Source organism: Rhinoderma darwinii, unplaced genomic scaffold (genome assembly GCF_050947455.1).
Source record: "Rhinoderma darwinii isolate aRhiDar2 unplaced genomic scaffold, aRhiDar2.hap1 Scaffold_966, whole genome shotgun sequence".
In the NCBI taxonomy this organism is placed as follows: domain Eukaryota; kingdom Metazoa; phylum Chordata; class Amphibia; order Anura; family Rhinodermatidae; genus Rhinoderma; species Rhinoderma darwinii.
This window is the reverse complement of record NW_027464541.1, coordinates 88,531-116,478: the sequence shown is the minus strand read 5'-3', so window position 1 is coordinate 116,478 and position 27,948 is coordinate 88,531. Positions and strand designations below refer to the sequence as shown.

General features: G+C 40.2%; 1 protein-coding gene across 1 annotated transcript; it reads right to left on the bottom strand.

Moving 5' to 3' along the window:
• Positions 1-188: 188 nt before the first annotated feature.
• Positions 189-12,918, bottom strand: LOC142733613 (G protein-coupled receptor kinase 5-like). Its single transcript, XM_075849561.1, has 7 exons — positions 12,835-12,918; positions 9,325-9,420; positions 4,814-4,965; positions 4,545-4,622; positions 2,641-2,741; positions 353-445; positions 189-276 (listed from the first exon to the last, which is right to left on the bottom strand). Exons 1-7 carry the CDS (start codon positions 12,884-12,886, stop codon positions 189-191), a joined length of 660 nt encoding a protein of 219 aa, XP_075705676.1. The 5' UTR covers positions 12,887-12,918.
• Between the last annotated feature and the right edge of the window lie 15,030 nt (positions 12,919-27,948).

Here is a 27,948-nt window from a genome sequence, read left to right as displayed (position 1 = left end):
GCAGCGCCTCCACAGGGGAAATGAGGCATTACACAGTTCTTACTAAAATCAATGTGCTACCTGTGTAATGTATGAATGCGTCTGGTCAGCAAGAGGGACGCTCTTTATGGCTGCTCTCAACTCTGGATAATTCATACAGGTTCTGAATAGGGTCCCCCCCCCCCTAAATGAACTCAGAAATCCCTAATTCACAGAGCACCCCAAGAACTCACCTCCCCAAAGCCGCCTTTTCCAAGGACTCTGTACTGGCGGAACGTGTTCTTGGTGACTGGCTGTCTAGAAGAGAAGTCACTGGTCAGGACAGCAGCATCCTCGGGGGTAGTTATCAATTCATCAGATCCAGGTCTCTTACCTTTCTAGCCACTTCCACTGCAGAAAGCGGTCATAGTACATGCTGCCCAGGTAACACTGGAAGGGCTCCCGGCTGAGGAAATCATACACAGATCTGTCTCAGAGGAAGAAGAGGAAGCATTTTATAGAGCAGATGTCATACTGCAGGATGCTATACAGTGCAATGTACGGAGCGCTCTGTCACTGCCCCCATGGGAACACCTCACTATAACAATGTGGACATCCCAATAGTCCCAATCAGAACCAGGACTCATATTCTGTCTCATCCAAAGTGTAAATCCAAACCTGAGCCGTGTTCTGATTCCAAAAATGTGCAGGATCTCTATACTCCGCCAAATCAAAGCAAAGCACAAGGTTCCCTCTAATTGGCTGAGAGGGCAGGTAGGGAGTTTCTCATCTCCACGTGGGATCTCCTAGTAGGACCCCAGTGATTGGTTATCCCATGCTTATCAGCTAATAGTGTTCATGTGTAGGGAGATCATCGCTGCTGCTGAGGGTAACGAGAGACATGGAGCTCCAGTCAGAGCCCAACAGTTTAGCAAAATGGTTTTTTTGTCTATTTGTTGTGGGACTGTTTATGGACTTGGCTGCTATTACAAGTGTGACGCCAAATACCACACAAAATAATTTCCTTGTCCATCTGTCCCCTCCGTCCTCCTCCCTCCAGACCCCTCCGTCCTCCTCCCTCCAGACCCCTCCGTCCTCCTCCCTCCAGACCCCTCCGTCCTCCTCCCTCCAGACCCCTCCGTCCTCCTACCTCCAGACCCCTCCGTCCTCCTCCCTCCAGACCCCTCTGTTCTCCTCCCTCCAGACCCCTCTGTCCTCCTACCTCCAGACCCATCTGTCCTCCTCCCTCCAGACCCCTCTGTCCTCCTACCTCCAGACCCATCTGTCGTCCTCCCTCCAGACCCCTCTGTCCTCCTCCCTCCAGATCCCCCTGTCCTCCTCCCTCCAGACCCCTCTGTCCTCCTCCCTCCAGACCCCTCTGTCCTCCTCCCTCCAGACCCCCTGTCCTCCCTCCAGACCCCTCTGTCCTCCTCCCTCCAGATCCCCCTGTCCTCCTCCCCCCAGACTCCTCTGTCCTCCTCCCTCCAGACCCCTCTGTCCTCCTCCCTCCAGACCCCTCTGTCCTCCTCCCTCCAGACCCCTCTGTCCTCCTCCCTCCAGACCCCTCTGTCCTCCTCCCTCCAGACCCCTCTGTCCTCCTCCCTCCAGACCCCTCTGTCCTCCTCCCTCCAGACTCCTCTTTCCTCCTCCCTGTAATGGCAGGAAGGAGGTGAAGGGAAAGTGAGCCCTAATCTACCCACCGCCCTGTCCCTGCCTACTTGCAACGACCCGCCCTAGGCGACGAGGTACAACTGGGCGGCGGTCCCTACGCTGTCTAAGTGCACAGGAAAACAAACAGGGAACATGCAAGGGAAGGGGCAGTAGCCACGGAACGTCACGAGGAAACGGAGCGGCGAACGGACAGTCAGGACCAGGACGAAGTGAGTACACCCAAGCGGGCAAGGAGACAGAAGCAAGCCAGGGGTAAAGCAAAGCAGGTCAAGCAGAACTGCAGCAAGGCAGAAGCACGGCAGAAGCAGGCTGGAGCAAGCAGCAGTGGGGCCAGGAATCCATAAGAAGTACAAGCACTGAGGGAGAGAACAGGGCAGGTAATAAAGGACAGGGGGCGGAGCTAACTCCGACAGACCAGGCCGCGATAGGCTCTCCCACTCCTGAGCCTGCCACCCTGGTTGGTGGGAGATGGTGTCAGTTGAACAGGTCTGGCCTCAGGTGTGGATTGATTAATCCCAGGAGTATACCTAGATGAAGTACCTGGCAGATCCCTAACACTCCCTCCAGACTCCTCTGTCCTCCTCCCTCCAGACTCCTCTGTCCTCCTCCCTCCAGACTCCTCTGTCACCTCCATATACGTTTATTATCTCTTGACAGATGAAAGGATCAGTCATGATGAAATTCAAAATGTCTGATCCCTATTCACCTGATTTCTACCAACAGGGGACAGTTGGAGGCTTCATACACAACAGATTGTCAACTCATCAATTGATTTAATGTGTATTGTAATAGGACTAATGAATAAAGAAGAGAGAGGTCCCAGAATGGACTGACGATTCCTTCACTTTCTACCAGGAACCGGCTGATGATAGCACTGAGAAGGGCACATGGTGGTAATCCGTGTGTGATGAAGAGTGTGCCATGAGGTGTCAGGGGCCTTTTAATGGTATCTGTGGGACGGCAATGTTATTACGTGTTAGATCATGATATTATCCTGGTAATGACACTTACTTTGCACAGTGTGAGAAGAGCTCCTTGTAGGGACTGATCTCCAGCTTCTCCTCCATCTGGTGAACAATATCTTGGCCGACTTCAGAGACGTACACAGGTGACTGCAGAGGAGAGAAGCTGTTACTGAGTCCACTCCACCTGTGCAGCATTAAAGATTGTTACCTCCAGGCAGCTATAATTTATATTCGTTTTATTTGGGAGAAATGCAGAAATGTAATTTTTTTTTTTCTCACCATAATTCTCTCTGTCTCACTCTCCAAATCGTTGTGAATGACTGGGCCACCATGGACGATACAATGAATGACTGGGCCACCATGGACGATACAATGAATGACTGGGCCACCATGGACGACACAATGAATGACTGGGCCACCATGGACGACACAATGAATGACTGGGCCACCATGGACGATACAATGAATGACTGGGCCACCATGGACGATACAATGAATGACTGAGCCACCATGGACGATACAATGAATGACTGGGCCACCATGGACGACACAATGAATGACTGGGCCACCATGGACGACACAATGAATGACTGGGCCACCATGGACGACACAATGAATGACTGGGCCACCATGGACGACACAATGAATGACTGGGCCACCATGGACGACACAATGAATGACTGGGCCTCTAGAGATGGTACAATGAATGACTGGACCACCATGGATGATACAATGAATGACTGGGCCTCCAGGGATGATAAAATGAATGACTGGGCCTCCAGGGATGGTACAATGAATGACTGGGCCTCCAGGGATGGCACAATGAATGACTGGACCACCATGGATGATACAATGAATGACTGGGCCACCATGGACGATACAATGAATGACTGGGCCTCTAGGGCTGATACAATGAATGACTTGGCCTTCAGGGATGATACAATGAATGACTGGGCCTCCAGGGATGGTACAATGAATGACTGGACCACCATGGATGATACAATGAATAACTGGGCCACCATGGATGATACAATGAATGACTGGGCCTCCAGGGATGATACAATGAATGACTTGGCCTTCAGGGATGATACAATGAATGACTGGGCCTCCAGGGATGGTACAATGAATGACTGGACCACCATGGATGATACAATGAATGACTGGGCCACCATGGACGATACAATGAATGACTGGGCCTCTAGGGCTGATACAATGAATGACTTGGCCTTCAGGGATGATACAATGAATGACTGGGCCTCCAGGGATGGTACAATGAATGACTGGACCACCATGGATGATACAATGAATGACTGGGCCACCATGGATGATACAATGAATGACTGGGCCTCCAGGGATGATACAATGAATGACTGGGCCACCATGGACGATACAATGAATGACTGGGCCACCATGGACGATACAATGAATGACTGGGCCACCATGGAAGATACAATGAATGACTGGGCCACCATGGACGATACAATAAATGACTGGGCCTCCATGGACAGGTGCAGTCATAGGCTGAGCAGCACTGAATCACTGAATCAATAGTTCACCACATGGTGCTGAATCAGTGGATCATTGGAGTTAGGGTCGGTCTGGTGAATATTGTAACTAGCTTTGCCACCCTCCATGCTGCTAACTGCCAGTAAATGGGATCGATAAGAAACGCCAGTCACAGCATTGGATTGGGAAGGACGGCATATTAGCTTTTTTTAACTCCGTTCTGGGCCCCACATCTTGTAATAAGCCAATAGCGTCTTAGGGCAGAGAGGCGGCTCTGAAGAAAACTGTGGAGTCCAAACAGCAACCAATCAGATTACTGGTTCTATTATTAAAGCTGCTCTAGTAAAATAAAGGCTGAAAACGGATTGGTTGCTGATGCAGGTTTTGCCTTCACTACTTGGGTCTATTGGGTGCTGCGTGGGAATTCCCGCAGGACTCACTTACCTCTGGGGTCAGGTATTTTAGAATAATCTCTCGTCCTTTTTCTCCCATCTTTTCATCTGGAGTGACTTCATATTCTGCCTGGAGAAGAGAGAAATGTCTGAACTGCAGTGACTACGGACAATGTGACAGCCTGACCCACACAAATGGCAGGAAAGCAATATGGCTACCTCTGTCCCTTGTGTGATAAAGTCAGGTCAGACATGACAACAAGTGTCCATGGTTTATACTTGCTCCCATAACACAACAGAAAGAGGAGAGCTCCACCTTACCACAGCGTCTAGGAAGTGGATCAGACATTCGAGCTCAGGACGCGACTCACAGAACTGGCGGAACAGTAGCCTTCCGATTGGCTGCTTTTCACACAGGTTGTAGTAGTCTGTAATAGAGTCACAATCACTGACGTCTACATGTTCTGTAGGTTCTATGAATGGAGATATATATATCCAAGTTACTGCCACTCTGAAATCAACAGGAGACCATGAAGACCACCAGCAAAGAGGACTCCATGCAGAACACCAGCAGAGGGGACACCGTGCAGAACACCAGCAGAGGAGACACCGTGCAGAACACCAGCAGAGGAGACACCGTGCAGAACACCAGCAGAGGGGACACCGTGCAGAACACCAGCATAGGAGACACCGTGCAGAACACCAGCAGAGGAGACACCGTGCAGAACACCAGCAGAGGAGACACCGTGCAGAACACCAGCAGAGGAGACACCGTGCAGAACACCAGCAGAGGAGACACCGTGCAGAACACCAGCAGAGGGGACACCGTGCAGAACACCAGCAGAGGAGACACCGTGCAGAACACCAGCAGAGGAGACACCATGCAGAACACCAGCAGAGGGGACGCCGTGCAGAACACCAGCAGAGGGGACACCGTGCAGAACACCAGCATAGGAGACACCGTGCAGAACACCAGCAGAGGAGACACCGTGCAGAACACCAGCAGAGGAGACACCGTGCAGAACACCAGCAGAGGGGACACCGTGCAGAACACCAGCATAGGAGACACCGTGCAGAACACCAGCAGAGGAGACACCGTGCAGAACACCAGCAGAGGAGACACCGTGCAGAACACCAGCAGAGGGGACACCGTGCAGAACACCAGCAGAGGAGACACCGTGCAGAACACCAGCAGAGGAGACACCATGCAGAACACCAGCAGAGGGGACGCCGTGCAGAACACCAGCAGAGGGGACACCGTGCAGAACACCAGCATAGGAGACACCGTGCAGAACACCAGCAGAGGAGACACCGTGCAGAACACCAGCAGAGGAGACACCGTGCAGAACACCAGCAGAGGGGACACCGTGCAGAACACCAGCATAGGAGACACCGTGCAGAACACCAGCAGAGGAGACACCATGCAGAACACCAGCAGAGGGGACGCCGTGCAGAACACCAGCAGAGGGGACACCGTGCAGAACACCAGCATAGGAGACACCGTGCAGAACACCAGCAGAGGAGACACCGTGCAGAACACCAGCAGAGGAGACACCGTGCAGAACACCAGCAGAGGGGACACCGTGCAGAACACCAGCATAGGAGACACCGTGCAGAATACCGGCAGAGGAGACACCGTGCAGAACACCAGCAGAGGAGACACCGTGCAGAACACCAGCAGAGGAGACACCGTGCAGAACACCAGCAGAGGAGACACCGTGCAGAACACCAGCAGAGGAGACACCGTGCAGAACACCAGCAGAGGGGACACCGTGCAGAACACCAGCAGAGGGGACACCGTGCAGAACACCAGCAGAGGGGACACCGTGCAGAACACCAGCAGAGGGGACACCGTGCAGAACACCAGCAGAGGGGACACCGTGCAGAACACCAGCAGAGGGGACACCGTGCAGAACACCAGCAGAGGGGACACCGTGCAGAACACCAGCAGAGGGGACACCGTGCAGAACACCAGCAGAGGGGACACCGTGCAGAACACCAGCAGAGGGGACACCGTGCAGAACACCAGCAGAGGAGACACCGTGCAGAACACCAGCAGAGGAGACACCGTGCAGAACACCAGCAGAGGGGATACCGTGCAGAACACCAGCAGAGGGGACACCGTGCAGAACACCAGCAGAGGGGACACCCTGCAGAACACCAGCAGAGGGGACACCCTGCAGAACACCAGCAGAGGGGACACCGTGGAGAACACCAGCAGAGGGGACACCGTGGAGAACACCAGCAGAGGGGACACCGTGCAGAACACCAGCAGAGTGGACACCGTGCAGAAAACCAGCAGAGGAGACACCGTGCAGAACACCAGAAGAGGGGACACCGTGCAGAACACCAGCAGAGGGGACACCGTGCAGAACACCAGCAAAGGAGACGCCGTACAGAACACCAGCAGAGGGGACGCCGTCCTGAAAACCAGCAGAGGGGACGCCGTGCAGAACACCAGCAGAGGGGACGCCGTGTAGAACACCAGCAGAGGGGACACCGTGGAGAACACCAGCAGAGGGGACACCGTGGAGAACACCAGCAGAGGGGACACCGTGCAGAACACCAGCAGAGTGGACACCGTGCAGAAAACCAGCAGAGGAGACACCGTGCAGAACACCAGAAGAGGGGACACCGTGCAGAACACCAGCAGAGGGGACACCGTGCAGAACACCAGCAAAGGAGACGCCGTACAGAACACCAGCAGAGGGGACGCCGTCCTGAAAACCAGCAGAGGGGACGCCGTGCAGAACACCAGCAGAGGAGAAACCGTGCAGAACACCAGCAGAGGGGACACCGTGCAGAACACCAGCAGAGGGGACACCGTGCAGAACACCAGCAGAGGGGACACCGTGCAGAACACCAGCAGAGGGGACACCGTGCAGAACACCAGCAGAGGAGACACCGTGCAGAACACCAGCAGAGGGGACACCGTGCAGAACACCAGCAGAGGGGACACCGTGCAGAACACCAGCAGAGGAGACACCGTGCAGAACACCAGCAGAGGGGACACTGTGCAGAACACCAGCAGAGGGGACACCGTGCAGAACACCAGCAGAGGGGACACCGTGCAGAACACCAGCAGAGGAGACACCGTGCAGAACACCAGCAGAGGGGACACCATGCAGAACACCAGCAGAGGAGACACCGTGCAGAACACCAGCAGAGGGGATACCGTGCAGAATACCAGCAGAGGGGACATCGTGCGGAACACCAGCAGAGGGGACAACGTGCAGAACACCAGCAGAGGGGACACCGTGCAGAACACCAGCAGAGGGGACACCGTGCAGAACACCAGCAGAGGGGACACCCTGCAGAATACCAGCAGAGGGGACACCAAGCGGAAAACCAGCAGAGGGGACACCGTGCAGAACACCAGCAGAGGAGACACCCTGCAGAACACCAGCAGAGGGGACACCGTGCAGAACACCAGCAGAGGGGACACCGTGCAGAACACCAGCAGAGGGGACACCGTGCAGAACACCGGCAGAGGGGACACCGTGCAGAACACCGGCAGAGGAGACACCGTGCAGAACACCGGCAGAGGAGACACCGTGCAGAACACCGGCAGAGGAGACACCGTGCAGAACACCAGCAGAGGAGACACCGTGCAGAACACCAGCAGAGGGGACACCGTGCAGAAAACCAGCAGAGGGGACACCCTGCAGAACACCAGCAGAGGGGACACCATGCAGAACACCAGCAGAGGAGACACCATTGTGACTATTACTGTAATGGGGACACTAGCTGTTATGTCTATGGAGATATTGTGGCTGTGACTGTTATGGGGATACTATGGTTGTCATTGCTATGGGGGCACTGTGGCTGTCACTGTTCTGGGGGTTATGCGGCTGCCCCTGTATTAGAGGTGCTATGGCTGACACTGCTATGGGGCACTGGGGCTGTAACTGTAGTGGAGTGCGCAGCATCTGGTTCTGGATTTGCGCACATATAAAGCTTTCACAGCAGTAACTCCAGACGATGTTCCTATTCTAGAACTTGATAAAACGGTATGTATGCCGCAGCCCTGATTTGAGGTGTAACCCTCAGATGAAGTCAGGGACCGCACTTGAGACCCCCATAAAGGTCAGGTGAGGCAAGTCTTGTGATTGTGGCAGCCAATCATCATGTTCTGGAGGGCCAATGATCACAGCATCTCAAACCAACAATAAGGAATCGGGGCCTTCATAAACGGACATGAAAGGGTCCGGTCCTCTCATTGGTGATGGTAGTGGTTCACCCCGTTAAATCCCCCTCCTCCGCACTTGGCCTTACTGTTCCTCATTCTATGGAATACTATTGAACGCTTTTTACACATAATTAATGTCAATGTGGAAAAAATATAAGGAAGGGTCGGACCTGCTGCGGTTATGAAGAAGCAGATACCTCCCAAAGTGCCGGGATCTCCACAATGTAACATCTGACCCCTTCACAGCAACAGTCATGGACAGTCAGTGTGAATGTACCCACCACCCCGGAACCTTCACACAGCGATCCCTATTAAGTAGGGGCGGAGCTTTATAATCTGGGTAACGCCCCCGAGCACCTGCACATTCTACTTCCAGGAAGTTTAGGAATTTGGGGCCCTGGAGACTTTATGTACAGTCTGTTTTCCTCTCAGAAGGTGGCAGCGTTCTCCTCTTTTGTGGCCCATTTTACCAGCCGTCTGGGCCACTCACCTGGATACAAGTGCAGTGATTTCTTGTGTTGGGGAATATGGGGGACCACATAAGACCAGAACATGGGCTGTAATAATTCTGCTCATACGGTGTCTGTTCTGGGTATTAGCAGAGCCCCCAGACCTCCTGTCCCCCTCATCCCCCTGGACTCACCTGAACTTCTCCTCAGCTCCTCGCACTGGCTGATGTGTGGAAACTTAAGGATTTCTTTCCACTTCTTGCTTTTTCCCTTGCGTTTTCCACCGCCTCCTAGTGGAGAAACAACAAAGCAGCATTATGACCGAGGGCGTCCTCCCCAGTAGAAGTACAAGCCTCCAATGACAGACAACCCATGGACCCCACACACATTCACTACTGTAGACGGAGATCCAGAGAGAATCAGTAATGTGAAGAGATGTCATCATCCTAAGACTGCCAGAAAACAAAGGTCCAACACGTCAGCTCTTCCAAAGCTTCATCACTGTATTATGAAAAGTTCATCAATGTTCCAATAAACTTTGTGCTTCATATCTCAAGATTTTCAAGATCTCTGTTTGCTGTCAGCGGCTGCAAACCCACACAGACCAAGTCCTGCTCACAGCTGTGGGTTTGTTACAATAGATCACTGTAGACAATCCTAAACACATCCACAACACAAATCTCTCTGCTGTCCTGATAGTTTGTTGCAATGTATTAGTGCAGGTAAAATGTATCAGTCTGGAGTCCACCACGTTCCGCTCACATTGTCTAGACTGGATACAGTTGTAGCAAATCCTCAGGTGTGAAAAGTATAAGTTCAAACAGGTTTATTAACGCAGTATCAACAGAATGTCCCAAGATTCCAGACTGGTCCTTATGAGCGTGAGATCTGATGTAACGACTGACCATCTTCTCACTACAACCGGCGAGGTGTCTATTAACTGCCACACACTGAGTTTTCTGCCCTTTGTTTTCCTTTTATTCTCCAGATTAGCATCGGCCATGATCCACAGTCCAGATCACAGGTCCCAGCAGCACCAGGGCTGATCCATACATCTAATCCAATGTTGTAATCCAATTCAAGCAAAGTGATCCATGCTACACTGCCTTCTTCCTCCTCTTTTCCCGATGTCCCTGGTTCCAGCACTCCATATATTGATCTAGAGGAAGCAAATCAATTCCCCAACGCTGCAAATGGAGCGATCAAATATTCCTGATTGACACCACACCTTGAAGCCTAGTTTGAGGTGTGTGAATTCTTTCTTACCTTTTTATCCCCTTCTCCGACGTTTTTCCTTCCTTCACTTTTCTCCTTCATTTCTGTTCCTTTCTTTCACTCTCCTTCCCTTTCTGCTTTTCCTCTCCTTCCCTTTCTATTCGCTTACTTCCCCTATTTTCTCATTTTCCTCTTCTTCCCTTTTCTCCTCCTTCCCTTCCCTCTTCTCTTCTCCGTTTCCTCTTTCCATTTTCCCTCTTGTCCTTGTCCCATCTTTCCCTTTTTTCTCTTCTCCTTTTCCAAACCTTTTTTCCCTCTTCTCCTTTTCCTCTCTTCCCCTTTCCTCTCTTCCTCTTTTCCAATCCTTTTTTACCCTCTTCTCCTTTTCCACTCCTTCCCTTTCCCCTCTTCTTCTTTTCCACTTCTTTCCTTTTCCTCTCTCCCTTTCCTCTGTTGTCTTTTTCCTCTCTATCCCTTTCCCTATACTTCTTTTCCTCTCCTTCCCTTTTCCCTCTTCATCTTTTCCAATCCTTATTTTTTCCCTCTTCTTCCTTTCCACTCTTTCCCTTTTCCCTTGTCTCCTTTACCTCTCGTCTTTTTCCTCTCCTTCCCTTTTCCCTCTTCATCTTTTCCACTCTTTCCCTTTTCCCCATTCTCCTTTTACCTCTCCTTCCCTTTCCTCCTTCTTATTCCTCGCTTTCCCTTTCTGATTTTCCTCTACTTCCCTTTCTTCTCGCTTCTCTTCCCTATTTTTAAATTTCTCTTCTTCCTTTCCTCTCTTCTCCTTTTCCTCTCTTCTTCCTTTCATCCCTTCTTCCTTTCCTCTCCTTCCATTTTCTCTCCTCATCTTTTCCTCTTTTACAATCCTTTCATTTTCCTCTTTCCCTTTTCCCATCTTCTCCTTTTCTTCTCCATCCCATTTCCCTCTTCTCCTTTTCCTCTTTTTTCCTCTTTCCCTTTCTTCTCTCTTCTCTTCCCTATTTTCTAATTTTCCTCCCTTCTCCTTTTCTTTCCCCTCTTATCCTTTTCCTCTCCTTCTCTTTTTCTCTCTACTCCGTCCCTTTTCTATCCTTCCTTTCCCTCTATTCTATTTTTTGTTTCTTTCCATTTTGTTCCTTTACATTCCTCTCTTCACCTTTGTTTTTCTCTTCCCTTTCCTCTCTCCTTTCTTTTTAGACTCATTACATTTCATCTCTTTTTTTTCCCCTCAACTTTCCACTCTTTTCCTTTCCTTTGATCCCTTATCTTTTCTTCTCTTTTCATTTTGTCTTCTCCTTCCCTTTAGCCTTTTCCTTTCGTCAGGTCCTCTAACTTTTTCCTCTCATTTTCTTTCTTCTCTTTTCCTTCCCTTTCTTTTTCTACTTCTTCAATAGTTTAGTATTTGGAAGCACAAGGAGAAAAACCAAGGAAATCGCTGCAGTAGGAAGTTTTGGCAACAAATGAGTTTGGAATAATGAGATGAACCCTGTTGCAGGATATTTCTGATAGATAACAGGCGTTTGGCAACCCCAGTAAGAGACACAACCTTTCCGTCCGATGTACCAGAGACATTTGAGACTTACTTCTAAACTCCTGCAGGTTCGGTTTCATTTCCTTCTGACTTTCTACAACACACATATATCATTGATTTAAGAATAGAAGAGGCTTCATCTGGAGTATTCACATGAGTGGCAGAAACTATTCTCACAATTAGGACAGCGACACTTGTAAGTGGGACCAGCCACAATGATATTTCCACACTGGTTTAGGCTCATGCCTGACAGATCTGTTCACCCCAGAAAAAGCCTGCAGGACTCAGCACTGAACATCCAGCCCAAGCCGTACACCCCGGCTGTAGAGATCTGGAGGAAGCTTCCAAGTCTTATCATGAATCTCTGCTCAAAAGGGAGTCCCAAACATGACAAGTCAGGCTCAGCACCGCCACATCGGACACTCACCCCACGGTGTAGAGGGGGTGGATAACTGCCAGTGTTGAGTGACCCACCCACTCCCACAAACTCTCACCTGGCGAATACAGATTCCCCTACATTTCCCGGCCTGGCAGACCAAACACATCTTCATCTACACTAGTGGTGCCCGTCCATACCAGTGTACGGTCATGTATATAATGCTACGGCCATTACAAGACCTACACATATACAGATCTATGCATTCCGCGCACATCACTAGGATAAATAGCTACAAACAGCAGGATATAAGCATTGAGCCATGGAGAAGCCAGTGCCAAAAGGGCTAATGAAGAAAAGTGCACAGCCGAAAAGGAAGGGCTAAGAAGACGTCACTTGCTGCTCATGGTAAGAATTGACAGTTGGGGATCAGAAGCCGTCCCCCCTCACTGATGGCTGGAGATGCTGCCGCCTGTCATGTCACAGATGATGGGTGAAGAGAACAGGTGCAAAGACAATGAGACACTCATCATCCATCATGTTACACAGCATCCTGCTGGACCAGTACACCAGTCCCTGCCCCCCACATCACACCCGCTTTACCTTCTCTCGCTTTCAGCAGAACTGTATTGGCCACAATGTTTTCCAGCTCCATTGACAGGTTCTGTGTGCAAGGAAGCAATGCAGCAGCTTCACGGGCAGCAGGAAGGGAAGGAACGGAGGGAGGGGGCAGCGAAGGAGGAGGGAATGGAAGGGAAAGACGGAGAAATCACACACAACATGCAGGCAGCTGTCATAAGATGACCAGGGAGAGGGTGAGATAGAGCAAAGCAGGAAACAAGGAGGAAACAATGTAACATATATACATCCCTATATACAAGACAGGATACACTGTAACATATATACATCCCTATATACAAGACAGGATACAATGTAACATGTATACATCACTATATACAAGACAGGATACAATGTAACATATATACATCCCTATATACAGGACACGATACACTGTAACATATATACATCCCTATATACAAGACAGGATACAATGTAACATATATACATCCCTATATACAGGACACGATACACTGTAACATATACACAGGACAGGATACACTGTAACATATATACATCCCTATATACAAGACAGGATACAATGTAACATGTATACATCACTATATACAAGACAGGATACAATGTAACATATATACATCACTATATACAGGACAGGATACAATGTAACATATAAACATCACTATATAAAGGACACGATACACTGTAACATATACACAGGACAGGATACACTGTAACATATATACATCCCTATATACAAGACAGGATACAATGTAACATGTATACATCACTATATACAAGACAGGATACAATGTAACATATATACATCACTATATACAGGACAGGATACAATGTAACATATATACATCACTATATACAAGACAGGATACACTGTAACATATATACATCCCTATATACAGGACACTATACAATGTAACATATATACATCCCTATATACAGGACAGGATACACTGTAACATATACATCACTATATACAGGACACTATACATTGTAACATATATACATCCCTATATACAGGACACTATACAATGTAACATATATACATCCCTATATACAGGACACGATACAATGTAACATATATACAGGACAGGATACAATGTAACATGTATACATCACTATATACAGGACAGGATACAATGTAACATATATACAGGACACGATACAATGTAACATATATACATCACTATATACAGGACAGGATACACTGTAACATATATACATCACTATATACAGGACAGGATACAATGTAACATATATACATCCCTATATACAGGACACTATACAATGTAACATATATACAGGACACGATACAATGTAACATATATACATCACTATATACAGGACAGGATACACTGTAACATATATACATCACTATATACAGGACAGGATACAATGTAACATATATACATCCCTATATACAGGACACTATACAATGTAACATATATACAGGACACAATACAATGTAACATATATACATCACTATATACAGGACAGGATACACTGTAACATGTATACATCACTATATGCAGGACAGGATACAATGTAACATATATACATCACTATATAAAGGACAGGATACAATGTAACATATATATACATCACTATATACAGGACAGGATACAATGTAACATGTATACATCACTATATACAGGACAGGATACAATGTAACATATATACATCACTATATACAAGACAGGATACACTGTAACATATACATCACTATATACAGGACAGGATACAATGTAACATATATACATCCCTATATACAGGACATTAAATAGTATAACATATACATCACTATATACAGGACACTATACAATGTAACAAATATACATCACTATATACAAGACAGGATACAATGTAACATATATACATCACTATATACAAGACAGGATACAATGTAACATATATACATCCCTATATACAGGACACGATACACTGTAACATATATACATCCCTATATACAAGACAGGATACAATGTAACATATACATCACTATATACAGGACAGGATACAATGTAACATATATACATCCCTATATACAGGACATTAAATAGTATAACATATACATCACTATATACAGGACACTATACAATGTAACATATATACATCACTATATACAGGACAGGATACAATGTAACATATATACATCACTATATACAAGACAGGATACACTGTAACATATACATCACTATATACAGGACAGGATACAATGTAACATATATACATCCCTATATACAGGACATTAAATAGTATAACATATACATCACTATATACAGGACACTATACAATGTAACATATATACATCACTATATACAGGACAAGATACAATGTAACATATATACATCCCTATATACAGGACACGATACACTGTAACATATATACATCCCTATATACAAGACAGGATACAATGTAACATATATACATCCCTATATACAGGACACTATACAATGTAACATATATACAGGACATGATACAATGTAACATATATACATCACTATATACAGGACAGGATACACTGTAACATATATACATCCCTATATACAGGACACTATACAATGTAACATATATACAGGACATGATACAATGTAACATATATACATCACTATATACAGGACAGGATACAATGTAACATATATACATCCCTATATACAGGACACTATACAATGTAACATATATACAGGACATGATACAATGTAACATATATACATCACTATATACAGGACAGGATACAATGTAACATATATACATCACTATATACAAGACAGGATACACTGTAACATATATACATCCCTATATACAGGACACTATACAATGTAACATATATACATCCCTATATACAGGACAGGATACACTGTAACATATACATCACTATATACAGGACACTATACAATGTAACATATATACATCCCTATATACAGGACACTATACAATGTAACATATATACATCCCTATATACAGGACACGATACAATGTAACATATATACAGGACTGGATACAATGTAACATGTATACATCACTATATACAGGACAGGATACAATGTAACATATATACAGGACACGATACAATGTAACATATATACATCACTATATACAGGACAGGATACACTGTAACATATATACATCACTATATACAGGACAGGATACAATGTAACATATATACATCCCTATATACAGGACACTATACAATGTAACATATATACAGGACACGATACAATGTAACATATATACATCACTATATACAGGACAGGATACACTGTAACATATATACATCACTATATACAGGACAGGATACAATGTAACATATATACATCCCTATATACAGGACACTATACAATGTAACATATATACAGGACACGATACAATGTAACATATATACATCACTATATACAGGACAGGATACACTGTAACATGTATACATCACTATATACAGGACAGGATACAATGTAACATATATACATCACTATATAAAGGACAGGATACAATGTAACATATATACATCACTATATACAGGACACTATACAATGTAACATATATACAGGACATGATACAATGTAACATATATACATCACTATATACAGGACAGGATACAATGTAACATATATACATCCCTATATACAGGACACTATACAATGTAACATATATACAGGACATGATACAATGTAACATATATACATCACTATATACAGGACAGGATACAATGTAACATATATACATCACTATATACAAGACAGGATACACTGTCACATATATACATCCCTATATACAGGACACTATACAATGTAACATATATACATCCCTATATACAGGACAGGATACACTGTAACATATACATCACTATATACAGGACACTATACAATGTAACATATATATATCCCTATATACAGGACACTATACAATGTAACATATATACATCCCTATATACAGGACACAATACAATGTAACATATATACAGGACAGGATACAATGTAACATGTATACATCACTATATACAAGACAGGATACAATGTAACATATATACAGGACACGATACAATGTAACATATATACATCACTATATACAGGACAGGATACACTGTAACATATATACATCACTATATACAGGACAGGATACAATGTAACATATATACATCCCTATATACAGGACACTATACAATGTAACATATATACAGGACACGATACAATGTAACATATATACATCACTATATACAGGACAGGATACACTGTAACATATATACATCACTATATACAGGACACTATACAATGTAACATGTATACAGGACACGATACAATGTAACATATATACATCACTATATACAGGACAGGATACACTGTAACATGTATACATCACTATATGCAGGACAGGATACAATGTAACATATATACATCACTATATAAAGGACAGGATACAATGTAACATATATATACATCACTATATACAGGACAGGATACAATGTAACATGTATACATCACTATATACAGGACAGGATACAATGTAACATATATACATCACTATATACAAGACAGGATACACTGTAACATATACATCACTATATACAGGACAGGATACAATGTAACATATATACATCCCTATATACAGGACATTAAATAGTATAACATATACATCACTATATACAGGACACTATACAATGTAACAAATATACATCACTATATACAAGACAGGATACAATGTAACATATATACATCACTATATACAAGACAGGATACAATGTAACATATATACATCCCTATATACAGGACACGATACACTGTAACATATATACATCCCTATATACAAGACAGGATACAATGTAACATATATACATCCCTATATACAGGACAATATACAATGTAACATATATACAGGACACGATACAATGTAACATATATACATCACTATATACAGGACAGGATACAATGTAACATATATACAGGACACGATACAATGTAACATATATACATCACTATATACAGGACAGGATACACTGTAACATATATACATCACTATATACAGGACAGGATACAATGTAACATATATACATCCCTATATACAGGACACTATACAATGTAACATATATACAGGACACGATACAATGTAACATATATACATCACTATATGCAGGACAGGATACACTGTAACATATATACATCACTATATACAGGACAGGATACAATGTAACATATATACATCCCTATATACAGGACACTATACAATGTGACATATATACAGGACACGATACAATGTAACATATATACATCACTATATACAGGACAGGATACACTGTAACATGTATACATCACTATATACAGGACAGGATACAATGTAACATATATACATCACTATATAAAGGACAGGATACAATGTAACATATATACATCACTATATACAGAACAGGATACACTGTAACATATATACATCACTATATACAGGACAGGATACAATGTAACATGTATACATCACTATATACAGGACAGGATACAATGTAACATATATACATCACTATATACAAGACAGGATACACTGTAACATATACATCACTATATACAGGACAGGATACAATGTAACATATATACATCCCTATATACAGGACATTAAATAGTATAACATATACATCACTATATACAGGACACTATACAATGTAACATATATACATCACTATATACAGGACAGGATACAATGTAACATATATACATCACTATATACAAGACAGGATACACTGTAACATATACATCACTATATACAGGACAGGATACAATGTAACATATATACATCCCTATATACAGGACATTAAATAGTATAACATATACATCACTATATACAGGACACTATACAATGTAACATATATACATCACTATATACAGGACAAGATACAATGTAACATATATACATCCCTATATACAGGACACGATACACTGTAACATATATACATCCCTATATACAAGACAGGATACAATGTAACATATATACATCCCTATATACAGGACACTATACAATGTAACATATATACAGGACATGATACAATGTAACATATATACATCACTATATACAGGACAGGATACACTGTAACATATATACATCCCTATATACAGGACACTATACAATGTAACATATATACAGGACATGATACAATGTAACATATATACATCACTATATACAGGACAGGATACAATGTAACATATATACATCCCTATATACAGGACACTATACAATGTAACATATATACAGAACATGATACAATGTAACATATATACATCACTATATACAGGACAGGATACAATGTAACATATATACATCACTATATACAAGACAGGATACACTGTAACATATATACATCCCTATATACAGGACACTATACAATGTAACATATATACATCCCTATATACAGGACAGGATACACTGTAACATATACATCACTATATACAGGACACTATACAATGTAACATATATACATCCCTATATACAGGACACTATACAATGTAACATATATACATCCCTATATACAGGACACGATACAATGTAACATATATACAGGACAGGATACAATGTAACATGTATACATCACTATATACAGGACAGGATACAATGTAACATATATACAGGACACGATACAATGTAACATATATACATCACTATATACAGGACAGGATACACTGTAACATATATACATCACTATATACAGGACAGGATACAATGTAACATATATACATCCCTATATACAGGACACTATACAATGTAACATATATACAGGACACGATACAATGTAACATATATACATCACTATATACAGGACAGGATACACTGTAACATATATACATCACTATATACAGGACAGGATACAATGTAACATATATACATCCCTATATACAGGACACTATACAATGTAACATATATACAGGACACGATACAATGTAACATATATACATCACTATATACAGGACAGGATACACTGTAACATGTATACATCACTATATGCAGGACAGGATACAATGTAACATATATACATCACTATATAAAGGACAGGATACAATGTAACATATATATACATCACTATATACAGGACAGGATACAATGTAACATGTATACATCACTATATACAGGACAGGATACAATGTAACATATATACATCACTATATACAAGACAGGATACACTGTAACATATACATCACTATATACAGGACAGGATACAATGTAACATATATACATCCCTATATACAGGACATTAAATAGTATAACATATACATCACTATATACAGGACACTATACAATGTAACAAATATACATCACTATATACAAGACAGGATACAATGTAACATATATACATCACTATATACAAGACAGGATACAATGTAACATATATACATCCCTATATACAGGACACGATACACTGTAACATATATACATCCCTATATACAAGACAGGATACAATGTAACATATATACATCCCTATATACAGGACAATATACAATGTAACATATATACAGGACACGATACAATGTAACATATATACATCACTATATACAGGACAGGATACAATGTAACATATATACAGGACACGATACAATGTAACATATATACATCACTATATACAGGACAGGATACACTGTAACATATATACATCACTATATACAGGACAGGATACAATGTAACATATATACATCCCTATATACAGGACACTATAAAATGTAACATATATACAGGACACGATACAATGTAACATATATACATCACTATATACAGGACAGGATACACTGTAACATATATACATCACTATATACAGGACAGGACACAATGTAACATATATACATCCCTATATACAGGACACTATACAATGTAACATATATACAGGACACGATACAATGTAACATATATACATCACTATATACAGGACAGGATACACTGTAACATGTATACATCACTATATACAGGACAGGATACAATGTAACATATATACATCACTATATAAAGGACAGGATACAATGTAACATATATACATCACTATATACAGGACACTATACAATGTAACATATATACAGGACATGATACAATGTAACATATATACATCACTATATACAGGACAGGATACAATGTAACATATATACATCCCTATATACAGGACACTATACAATGTAACATATATACAGGACATGATACAATGTAACATATATACATCACTATATACAGGACAGGATACAATGTAACATATATACATCACTATATACAAGACAGGATACACTGTAACATATATACATCCCTATATACAGGACAGGATACACTGTAACATATACATCACTATATACAGGACACTATACAATGTAACATATATACATCCCTATATACAGGACACTATACAATGTAACATATATACATCCCTATATACAGGACACGATACAATGTAACATATATACAGGACAGGATACAATGTAACATGTATACATCACTATATACAGGACAGGATACAATGTAACATATATACAGGACACGATACAATGTAACATATATACATCACTATATACAGGACAGGATACACTGTAACATATATACATCACTATATACAGGACAGGATACAATGTAACATATATACATCCCTATATACAGGACACTATACAATGTAACATATATACAGGACACGATACAATGTAACATATATACATCACTATATACAGGACAGGATACACTGTAACATATATACATCACTATATACAGGACAGGATACAATGTAACATATATACATCCCTATATACAGGACACTATACAATGTAACATATATACAGGACACGATACAATGTAACATATATACATCACTATATACAGGACAGGATACACTGTAACATGTATACATCACTATATGCAGGACAGGATACAATGTAACATATATACATCACTATATAAAGGACAGGATACAATGTAACATATATATACATCACTATATACAGGACAGGATACAATGTAACATGTATACATCACTATATACAGGACAGGATACAATGTAACATATATACATCACTATATACAAGACAGGATACACTGTAACATATACATCACTATATACAGGACAGGATACAATGTAACATATATACATCCCTATATACAGGACATTAAATAGTATAACATATACATCACTATATACAGGACACTATACAATGTAACAAATATACATCACTATATACAAGACAGGATACAATGTAACATATATACATCACTATATACAAGACAGGATACAATGTAACATATATACATCCCTATATACAGGACACGATACACTGTAACATATATACATCCCTATATACAAGACAGGATACAATGTAACATATATACATCCCTATATACAGGACAATATACAATGTAACATATATACAGGACACGATACAATGTAACATATATACATCACTATATACAGGACAGGATACAATGTAACATATATACAGGACACGATACAATGTAACATATATACATCACTATATACAGGACAGGATACACTGTAACATATATACATCACTATATACAGGACAGGATACAATGTAACATATATACATCCCTATATACAGGACACTATACAATGTAACATATATACAGGACACGATACAATGTAACATATATACATCACTATATACAGGACAGGATACACTGTAACATATATACATCACTATATACAGGACAGGATACAATGTAACATATATACATCCCTATATACAGGACACTATACAATGTAACATATATACAGGACACGATACAATGTAACATATATACATCACTATATACAGGACAGGATACACTGTAACATGTATACATCACTATATACAGGACAGGATACAATGTAACATATATACATCACTATATAAAGGACAGGATACAATGTAACATATATACATCACTATATACAGAACAGGATACACTGTAACATATATACATCACTATATACAGGACAGGATACAATGTAACATGTATACATCACTATATACAGGACAGGATACAATGTAACATATATACATCACTATATACAAGACAGGATACACTGTAACATATACATCACTATATACAGGACAGGATACAATGTAACATATATACATCCCTATATACAGGACATTAAATAGTATAACATATACATCACTATATACAGGACACTATACAATGTAACATATATACATCACTATATACAGGACAGGATACAATGTAACATATATACATCACTATATACAAGACAGGATACAATGTAACATATATACATCCCTATATACAAGACAGGATACAATGTAACATATATACATCCCTATATACAGGACACTATACAATGTAACATATATACAGGACACGATACAATGTAACATATATACATCACTATATACAGGACAGGATACACTGTAACATATATACATCACTATATACAGGACAGGATACAATGTAACATATATACAGGACACGATACAATGTAACATATATACATCACTATATACAGGACAGGATACACTGTAACATATATACATCACTATATACAGGACAGGATACAATGTAACATATATACATCCCTATATACAGGACACTATACAATGTAACATATATACAGGACACGATACAATGTAACATATATACATCACTATATACAGGACAGGATACACTGTAACATGTATACATCACTATATACAGGACAGGATACAATGTAACATATATACATCACTATATAAAGGACAGGATACAATGTAACATGTATACATCACTATATACAGGACAGGATACAATGTAACATATATACATCACTATATACAAGACAGGATACACTGTAACATATACATCACTATATACAGGACAGGATACAATGTAACATATATACATCCCTATATACAGGACATTAAATAGTATAACATATACATCACTATATACAGGACACTATACAATGTAACATATATACATCACTATATACAGGACAGGATACAATGTAACATATATACATCACTATATACAAGACAGGATACAATGTAACATATATACATCCCTATATACAGGACACGATACACTGTAACATATATACATCCCTATATACAAGACAGGATACAATGTAACATATATGCATCCCTATATACAGGACACTATACAATGTAACATATATACAGGACACGATACAATGTAACATATATACATCACTATATACAGGACAGGATACACTGTAACATATATACATCACTATATACAGGACAGGATACAATGTAACATATATACAGGACACGATACAATGTAACATATATACATCACTATATACAGGACAGGATACACTGTAACATATATACATCACTATATACAGGACAGGATACAATGTAACATATATACATCCCTATATACAGGACACTATACAATGTAACATATATACAGGACACGATACAATGTAACATATATACATCACTATATACAGGACAGGATACACTGTAACATATATACATCACTATATACAGGACAGGATACAATGTAACATATATACATCCCTATATACAGGACACTATACAATGTAACATATATACAGGACACGATACAATGTAACATATATACATCACTATATACAGGACAGGATACACTGTAACATGTATACATCACTATATACAGGACAGGATACAATGTAACATATATACATCACTATATAAAGGACAGGATACAATGTAACATATATACATCACTATATACAGGACAGGATACACTGTAACATATATACATCACTATATACAGGACAGGATACAATGTAACATGTATACATCACTATATACAGGACAGGATACAATGTAACATATATACATCACTATATACAAGACAGGATACACTGTAACATATACATCACTATATACAGGACAGGATACAATGTAACATATATACATCCCTATATACAGGACATTAAATAGTATAACATATACATCACTATATACAGGACACTATACAATATAACATATATACATCACTATATACAGGACAGGATACAATGTAACATATATACATCACTATATACAAGACAGGATACAATGTAACATATATACATCCCTATATACAGGACACGATACACTGTAACATATATACATCCCTATATACAAGACAGGATACAATGTAACATATATACATCCCTATATACAGGACACTATACAATGTAACATATATACAGGACACGATACAATGTAACATATATACATCACTATATACAGGACAGGATACACTGTAACATATATACATCACTATATACAGGACAGGATACAATGTAACATATATACAGGACACGATACAATGTAACATATATACATCACTATATACAGGACAGGATACACTGTAACATATATACATCACTATATACAGGACAGGATACAATGTAACATATATACATCCCTATATACAGGACACTATACAATGTAACATATATACAGGACACGATACAATGTAACATATATACATCACTATATACAGGGCAGGATACACTGTAACATATATACATCACTATATACAGGACAGGATACAATGTAACATATATACATCCCTATATACAGGACACTATACAATGTAACATATATACAGGACAGGATACAATGTAACATATATACATCACTATATACAGGACAGGATACAATGTAACATATATACATCCCTATATACAGGACACTATACAATGTAACATATATACAGGACACGATACAATGTAACATATATACATCACTATATACAGGACACTATACAATGTAACATATATACAGGACAGGATACAATGTAACATATATACATCACTATATACAGGACAGGATACAATGTAACATATATACATCACTATATACAGGACACTATACAATGTAACATATATACATCCCTATATACAGGACACTATACAATGTAATATATACAGGACAGGATACAATGTAACATATATACATCACTATATACAGGACAGGATACACTGTAACATATATACATCACTATATACAGGACAGGATACAATGTAACATATATACATCACTATATAAAGGACAGGATACAATGTAACATATATACATCACTATATACAGGACAGGATACACTGTAACATATATACATCACTATATACAGGACAGGATACAATGTAACATGTATACATCACTATATACAGGACAGGATACAATGTAACATATATACATCCCTATATACAGGACACGATACACTGTAACATATATACATCCCTATATACAAGACAGGATACAATGTAACATATATACATCCCTATATACAGGACACTATACAATGTAACATATATACAGGACACGATATAATGTAACATATATACATCACTATATACAGGACAGGATACACTGTAACATATATACATCACTATATACAGGACAGGATACAATGTAACATATATACAGGACACGATACAACGTAACATATATACATCACTATATACAGGACAGGATACACTAACATATATACATCACTATATACAGGACAGGATACAATGTAACATATATACATCCCTATATACAGGACACTATACAATGTAACATATATACAGGACACGATACAATGTAACATATATACATCACTATATACAGGACAAGATACACTGTAACATATATACATCACTATATACAGGACAGGATACAATGTAACATATATACAGGACACGATACAATGTAACATATATACATCACTATATACAGGACAGGATACACTGTAACATGTATACATCACTATATACAGGACAGGATACAATGTAACATATATACATCACTATATAAAGGACAGGATACAATGTAACATATATACATCACTATATACAGGACAGGATACACTGTAACATATATACATCACTATATACAGGACAGGATACAATGTAACATGTATACATCACTATATACAGGACAGGATACAATGTAACATATATACATCACTATATACAAGACAGGATAAACTGTAACATATACATCACTATATACAGGACAGGATACAATGTAACATATATACATCCCTATATACAGGACATTAAATAGTATAACATATACATCACTATATACAGGACACTATACAATGTAACATGTATACATCACTATATACAGGACAGGATACAATGTAACATATATACATCACTATATACAAGACAGGATACACTGTAACATATACATCACTATATACAGGACAGGATACAATGTAACATATATACATCCCTATATACAGGACATTAAATAGTATAACATATACATCACTATATACAGGACACTATACAATGTAACATATATACATCACTATATACAGGACAAGATACAATGTAACATATATACATCCCTATATACAGGACACGATACACTGTAACATATATACATCCCTATATACAAGACAGGATACAATGTAACATATATACATCCCTATATACAGGACACTATACAATGTAACATATATACAGGACATGATACAATGTAACATATATACATCACTATATACAGGACAGGATACACTGTAACATATATACATCACTATATACAGGACAGGATATAATGTAACATATATACAGGACACGATACAATGTAACATATATACATCACTATATACAGGACAGGATACACTGTAAAATATATACATCACTATATACAGGACAGTATACAATGTAACATATATACATCCCTATATACAGGACACTATACAATGTAACATATATACAGGACACGATACAATGTAACATATATACATCACTATATACAGGACAGAATACACTGTAACATATATACATCACTATATACAGGACAGGATACAATGTAACATATATACATCCCTATATACAGGACACTATACAATGTAACATATATACAGGACACGATACAATGTAACATATATACATCACTATATACAGGGCAGGATACACTGTAACATATATACATCACTATATACAGGACAGGATACAATGTAACATATATACATCCCTATATACAGGACACTATACAATGTAACATATATACAGGACAGGATACAATGTAACATATATACATCACTATATACAGGACAGGATACAATGTAACATATATACATCCCTATATACAGGACACTATACAATGTAACATATATACAGGACACGATACAATGTAACATATATACATCACTATATACAGGACACTATACAATGTAACATATATACAGGAC